This window comes from Corapipo altera, unplaced genomic scaffold, assembly GCF_003945725.1.
Source record: "Corapipo altera isolate COAL_440 unplaced genomic scaffold, ASM394572v1 304, whole genome shotgun sequence".
Classification (NCBI taxonomy): Eukaryota; Metazoa; Chordata; class Aves; order Passeriformes; family Pipridae; genus Corapipo; species Corapipo altera.
In genome coordinates, this window is record NW_020885050.1 from 238,408 (window position 1) to 251,082 (window position 12,675).

Consider the following 12,675-nt stretch of genomic DNA (forward strand, 5'->3'; position numbering starts at 1 on the left):
ACTTGGGGCATGATTTATAGTGCTGGCATTTCTGGCTGGTGATGAGGATGGAAGTGTTCTGAGCTGAGCTCTGTCTGAGCTCGTTTGAAATGCAGTGACAGAATTCCCATGTAAAGGTTGCAATAAAAACAGAGGGAGAAGCGATTCTGTACTTCAGAGTGAAAAAAATAAAGAGTCCTCACAAATGTCAGCTGAGGGATCTCTGGCTCACACTTGTTGGGGAAAAATAGTCCAAATGCAGTAGCAAATCTTTTACAGAGCAGCAGCCTACAAAGAGAGCGGCACCATTATGGCATGTTCAGTACCTTGGTATTTACATTTGTGTCTGTGATTTGATGGTGCTTTGCCCATGTGTGCATGGGCAGTGTAAGTGATTTCAAACTATTCATGCAGCTGTAGGGCAGAACTCTACTCCACATCTGCAGCTTTGGTGGCTGTGAGGATCCTCACCAGTGCTTTGTGGGCAATCGAGCATTTGCTTTGTTCTACCCTAGAAAGAGCTGTGTTTTGCTGTTACATTGAGTAATCTTGGTGTATAAATCGAGCTGTATCAGAAAATTCAGTTGTTACAAAAATGATAAGCACCATTCAAGTGTAGGACACTGAAATATCAGGTGGTTTTGATGTTCTCCTCTGCACCACTTTCATTGCAGAAGAAATTCCATTGTTCTGGATATGGTTGTAATATGCAGGTTTAATGTAGAGAAAACATAGAAGCACTGTTCAAATGTAAGTCTTCAAAGGTGGTGAGCTGGAGTAGCAGAATATGCCCAATATAGCAAGAAATGTGTGTGTGTCTGTAATAAGCCTCATTTGTCAGGAAGAGTATCTCAAAGGAGTTCAAACCCAGAGAAACTTTTACTTTGCCCTCAGTGTTATTGTTTGAAAATCCTCAAGGCTTTTGCAGAATGAGTTGTAGAACTGCAGAGAGCAAGTGACAGGGAGGAGGAGGAGATATGTGGTGATTTCCATGTCAGATCTGTCTCCCTGCAGAGGCAGTTAGTGCTGGATGCAGCAGCTGGGTTAAAGGGCAGACGTTTTCATTGTTGTGCACTTTCCTGAGTGGGGGTGTGACCAAGCTGGTTTTCTGTGCATGTTTTTTATCATGGTTGTGTTTTCATATGTAGGCAATGGCATAGCTTTAGAAGGCTATGAACTGAGTCAAATAGCTGCCCCGGCACCTCCTCTGACCAACTGCTTAACAGCTGTGAAAGTCTCAGGGTGGTCTTTCAAGAATCCAGACCTACAGTCATAAAGGACTGAGTGGAGAACAGTAAAAACTGTGGGTTTGAAAGAGGCTCCTCTGCCTTGCTCTGTGGGTGGAAGCCTGGAGCCCACTGTGGTTCTTAGAGAAAACGCTTTGGAGACCTGGGTGGGAGCCCTGTGCTGAAGGATGCACTGCTCTGCTGGGCATTACCAGCACTGTGACCACTCAGGTGCCAAAGACTTGGCTCTCCTCAGACCTTCCCAGGTGACTGCTTTCATGGACTCTGGTGGGTTTATTGCTCCAGAGCAATAAGCAGGACAGATTTCCCTGCTGCATCTCTGTCCTCAGGACCTCTGTGTTAGCACCACCAGCTCTTCTGTGTGTTCCTAGATAAACAAATGCAGTCCCAGCTCATGGCAGAATTATCTTGTCCCTGTCAACTGCCTGTGTAAGTTAAAGCTTCCAGCTGGGAGAGGTGACACAGATGAAAAGAAATTTCCATTGTCCAGAAGAATAATAACTTCATGAGAAAGAGAAGTGCCTTTTGTTTTATTTTGCTGCATATTTCAAGTTGTGCAGCATCATCCTTCTGTTACACCTTTTACTAGCACAAGAGGTATTGCTATGAAAGATAAAAAGCATCTCAGAAATCAATTTCTTTTGGAACTTCAGAGGCCAGGAATTACAGTGTTGTATTTCTCTGTATCTTTCAAAGTATACGTTAAGTAAACATGATCCCCAGGAGTATTCAGAGGCAGCTCTTTCTGTATAAAATATCTTCAAATATATCACATTTGATGATGTATTGGTGAGTGTTTGGTATTTGTTCTATATTAAGACTCTCTTACTTTGCTGCTCATGCTATTTAAGTGCTGCCCAGTGATGCCCACGCTGCTCTGTGTGCTGTGCCCTTACCAAGGTATTGAAGAACTGGGAAGCATGTTATAAAGCATACAGATAAATTAAATCTTGATTCCCTTTAAAATAATAGCAGGAAATGTCATAATCTCAAAGGAATTTTTTTGCTTTCCAAGCTCTTCAATCTTTGCAGTACATGGAGCTGTATCAGCCTCTAGCCAACTTCTTGTCTCAACAATTAGTGAATTTAAACAAACAAAAAGACTCAAAAGAACTTGGGCTAAAAAAAGTGGGAAAATGACTATGTGTTGGAGTTGTGGCAGGCTGATCTTTGGAGACAAGGTATCCTTGGTATCCACAGGGCATAAATCTTGAGACTCCAGGCATGGCTGGGGTGCAGCAATGGTGGAGATGGCAGGGATGGCCACTGCCCTGGAGGGGACCCAAATCTTCTGTACACAGGCAAGGACAGTGCCAACTGGCAGCAGCTTCTGAGCCAGTGCATGTCAGGATGCTGATTTAACTGCATTTAAAACCATATGTGCACCAGTGTTTCTTTGCCCGGCTGACGCCTGGCATTCCTTTCTTCCTGAGGAATCTTTTGAAGGGACAGAATTTCCACCAGCTCCTTTGTCAGCTGGAGCCATAGGACACAAAGCTAATTCAAAGTGCTTTACTGGCTAAAAGGAATTTCCCAGTAGGAGGAGTTCTACTCCACAGCACAACTTCTGCTTTTGTGTCCAGCTCTGGGACCCCACTCTCTTCCCTGTGCTCCAGTGCTTCAGCTCAGGAGCCAGGGTTGTCCTACGTCTCTGGTAATTGTCTCATTCTGTGTAATTAAACATTCCCAGCTCTAAGGCAATGGGTTGTGCATTGAAAGTCAATGTTTTTGTTTTCACGATTAGTGTGGAAGATAAACATATTCTAGTACATCAGCCACCAGGTTGTCTTCTATAGCATGACCTCAATTAAAAATTAGTTCAAGGATAAAGAAATTGCTGGGATTCAAACCAGTAATCTTGCCCAAAGCTACCATTTGGTCTCTGTAAGGAAAGAATTCCATTATTTCTGTGTCTGTGTTGTATCGTTTTGCCTTGTTCTTCAGGTATCCCAGGCTCCACTCTCAAACCTTGAAAAATCCAGAGGAAACCCTCCAGATAGACACTGCTATGAGCAGTAGAAGATTCTGTCATCCACGTGTCTGGAAATGGTTTCCTTGATTTGATTTTTAGATAGCATATCAATAATGCACAGACACTCCCAGTACCTGTCCCTGAGTTACCTGTGGGTACTGAAGCAACATGTAACAGAAGCCCCTCGAAACCACGGAAACCTCTTAGTGTTATCGTTTCTTGGCGTAATAATCTGGTGGATATTGATCTAGTCACTGCACAGCAGTGGATGTGAATTATCTTCCCAGAAAGCTGAGATTCCTTTTCAGCTTTTTGGATTGTTTGAGGAATTCGAAGGATACTTTGTGAAGGAATAGTTGTCAGAAAAGAGAAAACCTGTTATAATTTTAGGGGTGAACAGGGAGGAAAGGGGCACAGGAGCTGCCTCTGCATTCCTCTGCCATGCTCTGCTGCTCCTTCTACCTTTCTGCTTTGTGGTTTAGCCATTAAGGTTGGAACAGGCTTCACCACACATAGTACTTTGCAGGTTGGACACAATAGAACTTACATGGGTGTCCAGTGCCAAGTGGGGCGAGTGGCTGTGCTTGGGGGTAGTTTCTTGGCTGGGACTAAGTTCACCAATGCTCATCATCCCTGAGGATGATTTATTTCCTTTCATCCTTCCAGCAGGGAGTACAAATGCAAAACTTTCAGCTCAGAGGTATTTTTCCAAATAAAATTATCTTCAGCTGTGGTCATCGGTGATTTGGGAGCCTCTGCCAGTGAGATTTTGCCTTGAGCTGATTGCCTTGGCTGAGCAGCTGAAGAGCAGCTGGAAGCTGGCCAGAAATGGCTTTTGCTTTTTGCTTTTAAAACAAAAAGAAATAAGACAACCAAACCAGCATGCTTTTGGATGAGAACAGAAGGAAGGGGGAGGTTTTTTGTGATTATTCTACCTGAGAAGGAAGACTTCCCTTTGTGGGGGACTGACTCTGGGAAATGAAGGCAGAAGGTGGTTGCTGAAATGAAAGGAGGGTTTCCCCCATGGCTGAGCTGACCTGGAGCGCTGCAGGAACTGTCTGTTCCTTCACACCAGTGTCAGCCAGCCCTTTGCTGGCTGCCTGTGCCCCCACACCTGCCAGAACTGTTTCAGTTTTATTTCAGTTTTATGTTTCTGCTCCTGTGAAAAATACCCGCATGGAGCAGGCTAATGGAACAAACGTTGTTTTACTCAGTTATTTCCATGGTGAGTAGCAGAGAAAGCTGCCCCGCTGCTCCAGCCACTGGGACAGAGGGCTGCAGCACCTTATGTGCCATTGCCACTTTCTGGATAATATGTACACTTCCACCATCGTGTAGTTTTTCTCCTTCATTTTTCATAAGAATTGGCACTAGATTAATGGTTAAGCCATGGAAGAAATGTAACGCCATGCCAGTCTGATTTATGGACCACTTAGTGCTGATGAAGCTTCAAACAAGAGTCAGACAGATGTTGCAGTTGCATTTTTCTTTATCAAAACTATCAGCTTTTTGTGTTTAACTGCTTGTTGCACCATCTCCTGCTCATCCTACAGCAGCAGTGGAGCCCATTCCTCCCCCACACTGAGGAGGCAGGTGAGATGCCCCGGCATGGCAGGAGGAGCCAAGGAGCCTTGCCCAGGTCAGGGACAGATGGCAGTGCCTTCGACTCAGCTGTGTGGGAAGGGAAACAGCTCTGCTGAGACTCTGGGCACTGGAATGATGGGCTGCTTTCCAAAAGGCACGTTTTCAGAGCCATCTGCAGCCCAGTCCAGGGCTCCCCTCCCTTCCACCCCAGTAAAGAGCTTCTGCTGTGGCTTGTCCACTATCATGGCACTGTTCCCACGTGGAAGTTAACATTTGTAATTTTTCTTTTAGTCTTTCACATCTCTCTTGCTCTCCTGGTGGTAGGTCAGCACAAATAGTGATTCACTGCTGATTTTAAGTTTTCCAAAACACACCTATTCTCTTCATTTTTTGTCAAAACATTTCAGTTCGCCAAATAGATTGGCATTCATGAGATTTGTCAATCTGAGGTCAACTTTTAGATGTAGACATAAGGAACAAACATGTTGGGTTTGTGTTTATTTTATGTTTTTATATATAAAAAATATAAATTTCAGTGCCAATGCACTGCTGAGGTCCACTTGCTTGTGCTGCAGTGAAGTCAGGAAGACCTGACAAACGGGCACCATCAGGCTGTGGAAAACACAGCTGTCCGAGAGGAAGGGAGAAGCACCTGCAGAACTGCCCAGTACTGTGGTGGCAGCATGTCCTTGCTCCCTTCTTTGAAACTTCTCTGAGAGCAAGAGGTGTCTTTACATGAAATCTCTGAAGCATATTACTTTTTATTACTTCATCATCTAGATCACTAATTACATTAAATTAGCTGATTGAGACTATTTGGGTGTATAGGTAATCATTTTTATTACCTGAACCTTTTCTGAATTATGCACGAGGACTGTGATGTTTCAGATCTCCTCACTGTGGAAAGGGAGGATGTGATGGTTTCCTGTGTCCTCTGGCTGTCTCTCATCTGGGGCAGGTGTGTCCTGGAAAATGGAACGTTTTGAACACTTCACAATTAAACATAAAAGATTCAGTTGTTTGTCTCCAGAAGAAGCTTGGGAATAGAAGAACCAACAGTTTTCTTTGCTTTAGCACTTTCCAGAACTGCTCTGAAATAGTTAGGTGTTCCTTACAAGGTTTCCTTGCCGCCTCCTTGTGCAACACAACTCTTTTAGAACAGGCTGCAAGAATTTGATACTATATTTTCACAGAATCTTCACTGAGAATCCCCTGGTTGCAGTTCTATCCATGGAGGGGAAAAATGTAAGTTCCTGCTTGCATGTCTTCCTAACTTAAAAGAACTTCTCCTCCAGACAGAGGGATGTTTCTGATCATCGAGGTCACACTTCAGGAGGCTGCTCTGCTTGTCATGTTGCTGTACACAGTGGCCTCTCCACTGCTGTCACCTTCTTAGCCAGCCTGGAGGAGCTGGGAGATGTGACCAGCCACCCCCTGATCTCAGAGATGTGCAGGATGCTCCCTGGGTGCGGGGGGCACACGGGGGTGCATGGTCACCCTGCACCTGGAGGTGGTGAGTGCTGCCCTGCTCCTGCCCTGGGCTGCTCCAGGTGCAGTTTCTGACATGCTGGGCCTCAGTGCTGTGCTTTGCCCATCAGAAGTTCCCTTCCATAAGTCTCCTTGGTGCAGGTGTCTGTGTATTGCTCCAGCCCTCCCCTGGTTTCATAAGCAAGTGCTCCTATTAGCACAACCTTTGCACGTGAATGATACCTTGTGTTCCCTCTACCCCTTGGAACAGGGCTCTAACAACATTAATGAAACATTAGAGTTTTAATTACACCATTATCCTATTTATTTTTATAAATAATTCCAAAGCAGTCATTAAAGTTTGCGAACTTAGGAGTAAATGACTTAAGGGAAAGAAATCAGCTCTTCAATCTTGTTATTATCTATTGTACAATCTCCCTGGGATGCTGCTGGGGAACTGGCAGAGTTGTTACTGTTGCTGTTGTTGAGATGATTCATTTGCTCGCAGGGTGGTAACACGGCTCGGTGGGAGGGCACCGCAGTGCGTCACAGCGGGGTTGCCTCCCCCTCGCAGCCCCTGGAAGGTGTGTGGGGAGAGGAGAGCGTTCATCAGCCTGCGGGAGCTGGTGCCTCGCTGTCCTCCTACAGCAGCTTTGCAAAGGGCTCTTGCAGTCCCCACCTTCTGCAGCTTGCTGGATTCATCCCAAAGCTGCAACATCTTCAAAAGACAAGGAATTCCAGGCTTGACTATGAAGAGGCCATCGTTGACGCACTGTAATATTGTTTGTGAGCCTCCTCGGCTCTTCCCCGCCTCTTTCCGTCACTGTTTGGAGAGTGTGGCTGTTCCTGATGTTCTCAGGCTACTTTCTGTGTATTCAAAATAGCCCCGATGTGGACCAGAACTGATGGAAGCATTGGCTCATATGAACCAAAGGTCCCTTAAACCAAACCAAATTACCTGATATTCATTGTAAGTGGTGTTTGCAAGACTCTTGCAAGTATTTGGTGTTGTAGAGTTTGGAAAAAAGGTTGAATTTGAGCATACAAGGGAAGCAGGAGAGTTGCAAGCAAAGGGCCCTTAGGATGGGGAAATCCATGTGCAAACTGTCATGTCTGTCTTTTGCCACCTCTTTGAAAGAACAGCTCTGATCTCGGGGAAATCCAGGACATACTGGGATCTGATTATGATGCTTTCTATTACAGTTTTAATTAGGAACATAAATGCAGAGAGCTCTGGGCAGAGGAGAGGCCCACTGACATAGCTCTTGCTCTGCTCTCTCTGCAGAACCCAGACATCGTGTTGGTGCACTACCTGAATGTCCCAGCCATCGAGGACTGCGGGAAACCATGTGGCCCCATCTTGTGTTCAATAAACACCGACAAGAAGGAATGGGCAAAGTGGACAAAAGAGGAACTCATTGGGCAGCTCAAACCAATGTGTGAGTACCTGGAGCCATCTTTACTTCTTTGCTGTATATTTAGAGTACAGTGTCTCTCACAGCCACCAGCCACCTCTGTGAAGGTGTCATTTGTCACCGCACAACTCAGCTTGCACCTCCGTGCACCTTCTTCCTAATATGCAGTACTTCTGGCATGCATGGTATGAGAGCTGCTTAGACTGTCTCCAAAAGGGTCCCCTCTGCACACTGGGAAAAAATTGTACCTATGGTCCTGCACTTTTGAGGGCTGTTTGTAGGCATCTACTCACTTGCAAAGAGCCTGCGCAGTACTGGCAGGTGGATTCCCCTAAGGGCACTTCATGTTTGGATAGTCAGTGTCAGGTCACAATGGGTTGCTGTAACTTACAGAAGGCCCCACGGAATGGAATATTTTGGATGGGCATCCTTTCCTACAGTTCTGAACTTGGCAGTGTAAAGAGTCTGCTTAGGTGCCCAGAGTGATGGGGAAGTTTGCCCTCAAACAGGCAGTTCTTTGGACCTCTCAACATCTGCCTTGGTATATAATACTTTCTTTTGCATCACAGTTATATTGTATGTCTTCCCCTGGAGAGCATGTTCCAATGTGCACAAACAACTTTTTGCAATGAAAGATTAGACATAAAGTGGGTCTGTAAGCAAGAGAAAATTAACTGCAGGAGCTACAAATACCAGGTCTGCTTCTGTCCCTGCCCTCTGCCCCTGCCTGGGTGCTGGTGTCATGCCCAGCTTCCTGTAATTGGAGGTCACAGGCACAGAATGCATCCTGATGTGTCTCTGCCATCCATGAAAGATCAGTCTAATGCTGACCGCAGCCTCAGTCATCTGAGTTTGTACCGCTCCTTTGTTGCATCCCGAGCTGTGCAGGCCCATGTATTTCTTTTCTACACAAAGCTGGAGGGCAGAAAGCAAGCAGAAGAGAATAAAGAAAATTACACATTTGCCCCTGGGACTGATAACCCTAGGCAGAAATCCAGGGTGTTGAAGGTGTAGCTGAGCCTGGACAAGTACCTTAACATTAAACAGGAGAGGAAGCAGCAGCCTGTTAAAAAATCTGCAGTGCATCAAGAAAATTATGTGAAAACTACAACGAACTCACTGTAAATTTAATAACACTTGGCTCTTTTATGTCTCAGGAGGGAAGAGTGAAATTCTGCACAATTATTCAGAGTATATATGCATGTACACGTCTCTGTTTATGGGTACATTTCCTGGGAAACACATCCTTAGAAATGTAGCTACAATAAAAGCTTTGGATTCTGATCAGACCTAAAAACAAGGAGGACATAGATAACTGTTTGGGGAACGCAGAGGGGCACCACTCGCCAAGAAGCCATCAGATTTGGTTCCATTATGGGGTGTGCCATGAAGTTCTGGAGCCAAGAACGTTAGTTTCATCACATTTTTGCATTAATCATGTTCTTTCACAGACTTCACAGTTTGATTACCTGATGTTTCCAAATTTCTCTGCCCTAAAGCAGATTTGTCAATGACTTAATCAAAGCGTTGTGCTTAGTGTCGCTGGTGCAGCAACAGTCTTGCCCTTTTACCTGTTTTGTGTTGCAGTTCACGTTTTATTCCTCTGGACTTGGAAGCTGTGGGAGGTTTTTGTTGATGCTTTTGTTTTCTTGGTTGCTGTTTCTCATAAGAATTTCACATTTAAGACAAGTTAGTGATGATACAGCCAGGGTTTGTGTGGAGGTCCAAGGACACTCTACCTGTAGGGAGGTTCCCATTTCAGACCACTGATGTCATTCAGGATTAGGGAAGAGAAGCTGATACTAGTTCTGCCTGTGGGGAAAATGCTTCCTCCTGGTTAGAGGCTGGTGGCAGTGTCCAGCTCTTGACTCACTGAGAACACATGCTTGATTGTTCAAGTCCTATTCAGCCTGGACTGGAGTCAGGTGTTAGTTAAAGCTGTTGACCTCTGTCAGGTATTAAAGCTTTTCTATCAGAATCAAAGGTAGCAGATAGTCAGTGGTGTGGCAGCCAAAGCCTGGAGCATGTTCTCTTGGCCATGTGTGCCTGGAGAACTAAAAGTGATGTGGCAGATGGCTGGCAGGGTGAGCAGCATCAGTCTTAGAGTCCGAGCCAGATGAATACATCAAACTGGTTTTTGTGAAATGCAGAGAGACTCTGACTGAGATGATCACGGAGCTTGTTTCTTCTATCCATTATTCACTCAGCTCCCTCTTCCTTCCCTGCCACATCATCCCAAAGTCTGTCCAGGCTTCAGCAAGTCTTCAGCAGGCATCAGGGCCAGGCACTGGCTCCCAGTACCAGCCTCATCACCTCCGTGAGCAGAGCAGGACACTGAGGTCTGGGTGCCAAGAGGTGGCTTCTGCCCTAGTCCTGAAGGAGACTACTGAACCCAGAGGGAGCTTCTTGGCTGGCTGCAGGGATGGCGTCTCCTCTTTCTGTGACTACTTGGACAGGTGGTTATGGATTAGAACCACCTTTTTGGAGCAGCCATACAGCTCTGAGAGCTTTGTGGAAACAGCATTAACTTGTGGTGTGTGAACTAATTAAGAGACTGAAATGACCCCAGCTGAACATCCATGAAAGGTAAATGCTGCAGATGCTCTGAGGATTTGAGGTTTTTTCAACACCTCCAGCTGAGTTGAGACTGTCAATAATCAATCAGCCTGACTTCAGTTTTCATGGCTTTGGATTTTTGCTTTAGTTCTGATGTATTTGTCACCTACCTTTGCACTGGGACATCCATGATCTCCTGATTGTCCTCTCTGGACTATCACTGTTGGCTTGTCAGACCTCAGTTTGACAGTCCTCGAGACTGAAGCAGATGAGCCTGGAAGGGCTGCATACACATTTGTGACCTCCCACAGGATCATTACTCTCCTTCCAGGCTCATAGATGAGGCTCCTCATCTTGGAGGTGTCAGCAAAGGTCAGGGAGGGCTGTGACACCTCCTCTGATGGCAGACCTGCAGTAATCCAGCTGTTGGGAGCACCCCAGTTGGGTGTCTGAATCAAAAGATTTGTCACATGTGTTGCTTTGATATGGATGCAACCTTTGGGGACATTTGTGCAAAGTGAACAGCTATAATACATGAAAATTCTGCAGGAATGTTGTCCGAAACACCTGTAAGTCATTTCAGGATGCCTGGTGTGAAGAATGGGCCTCTATTTGGCATTGCTTTCAATTTCCCCCTCTCTTGCGTCCCATTATAGTCTTGCTTTGAGATTTCTCTGAACAGATTAGCAGATGTCCTTAGAGGCATCTGGTGGTAAAAGCAGATTCAGTGGCAGAATCCAACTCAGCAGAATTCTGTATATAAACTCCATATGATCAGCAAATTGTGGGCCAGCTCATGTTGGGGGTTTCTCCAAATCATCCCCTTTTGGCTCTCTCATCCTTCAGCTGGCAACGTATGAGTTACAAGCTCACAGCTGGTGCTACTTTGCAATCCTTGTTCCAGGTCCACTATAATTAAGAGCTATCTTCCTTTCAGAGAAAAAGTTTTTTCATTCCTCTGCTGCGCAGTAACTGAGGGCTTCTGTTTGTGCCCCCTGCACGCAGCCACAGCTGGAAAGTTTCACGTGGTGCCAGTCAGAGTCGATGCCTCTGGGCATGGGCCAATCTCACCTCTTTCCAGAGTCCCCAGTTCTGTGGGGGGGAACCAATCAGGGCCCCTGGAGGTGACCTGAACTTGCGTCCCCTTATTGTTGCCACTGGAGATGGCATCAGATGCCTGCAGCCCAGAATGAAATTCAAATAGCAGCAGTCAGCATTAATATGGTTTCAGGAATTGAGTTGTTTTATCTTGACTTGAATTTATATTCAATTTCAGTAATTGGGTTTAAGAGGGGGTTTATATTTAATCTTAAGAGATCAGTTGTACAAAAGTCTAAATGTGATGATTTTTACATTCCCCAAATGGTTTGTCAGAGCTCCAAAGTGCCCCTCCATGGGGTCAACTTAGTTCAGCTGACCACATAAAAAGCAGCATGGATTCTTTAAAAGACTTTGGTTTTAGTAATGCTGACATCCGGTTTTACTGCAATAGGTTGAGTTTTTATTAAAAAGAGAACACAATAGTAGGTCCTAGATAGGCTTTTATATCCTGCCAGCCACTTGGACTTCGAGTACCTCTGTTTACATTGTCTGCATGGCCAGTATGAGCCACCTGCTCATTTAGCCACCTGCTTGTCTTCTCTCATCTTCTCACCAACCCTCTCATTATTGCAGGTGTGTGGCTCTAAACAGGGGTCCCATGCAAGAATTGCAGTTCTCCTCTCCCTCTGATATCTGCAGTGTCCTTCATGTCCCCAGAGGAAGCTTGTTCCTGTGCCTTTATGGGCCACTCTGTAGGAAATGTGGTTTCCCTCATGGGCAAGTTTACCTACTGTAGAAACTTCTCTGAAAGAACAAAATTAGGAATCACGATTCAGCTGGTGCATTTCAGCTGCATTTGGAGACACAACAGTGTCCCCCTAAAACTTAGATATTAAACCAGATGGAGCAATTGCCGAGCCTCTCTGGGGAGACTACGGGCACCCCAGCCTTTGTTTCCTGTTCTTCTGTAGTGTTTTATTTGCCCTCTTAGCACTTGGCTGTAGGCACTGGCAGACCCAGTTCTAGAGCAGCCGCTGAGGTGGGTCCGCACCTTGCTGGCAGCGCCACCGAGGTGTGGCAGCCCCGGGAAGGGCTGAAGGTCCCCTCCGTGCAGGCCATGCTTATGAGGACTTTTTTCCCCCAGAATGGCCCAGAAAGACTTATGCTAAAAAAAAATGAAAAAATACACTGGAGATACTAAAAACAAGTGACAAAATTAACGCTGGAGAAACTGAGAGGCCTCGTCGGGCCCTGTGAGGGGTCGCGCGGGCCGGGCCCGCCGCCTGTGCCTTATCCGCTGGCGCCACCTGGCGGGCGCCGCGCGCCGCTCGCGCTGCCCTTGGCAGAGGAGGAGGAGGAGGAGGAGGAGGAGGAGGATGGCGATGGTGCCCTTGAGCCGCAGGAGGAGGATGGC

General features: G+C 46.0%; 1 protein-coding gene across 9 annotated transcripts in view; it reads left to right on the top strand.

Moving 5' to 3' along the window:
• The window catches only part of CAMTA1 (calmodulin binding transcription activator 1), a 224,746-nt gene that overhangs the window by 164,450 nt on the left and 47,621 nt on the right, over nt 1-12,675 (top strand). For all 9 annotated transcript variants that reach the window (XM_027668697.1, XM_027668700.1, XM_027668694.1 and 6 more), the window contains one exon: nt 7,535-7,688. In XM_027668697.1, the coding sequence (XP_027524498.1) occupies nt 7,535-7,688 (154 nt within the window). The remainder of the gene's footprint in view (nt 1-7,534; nt 7,689-12,675) is intronic.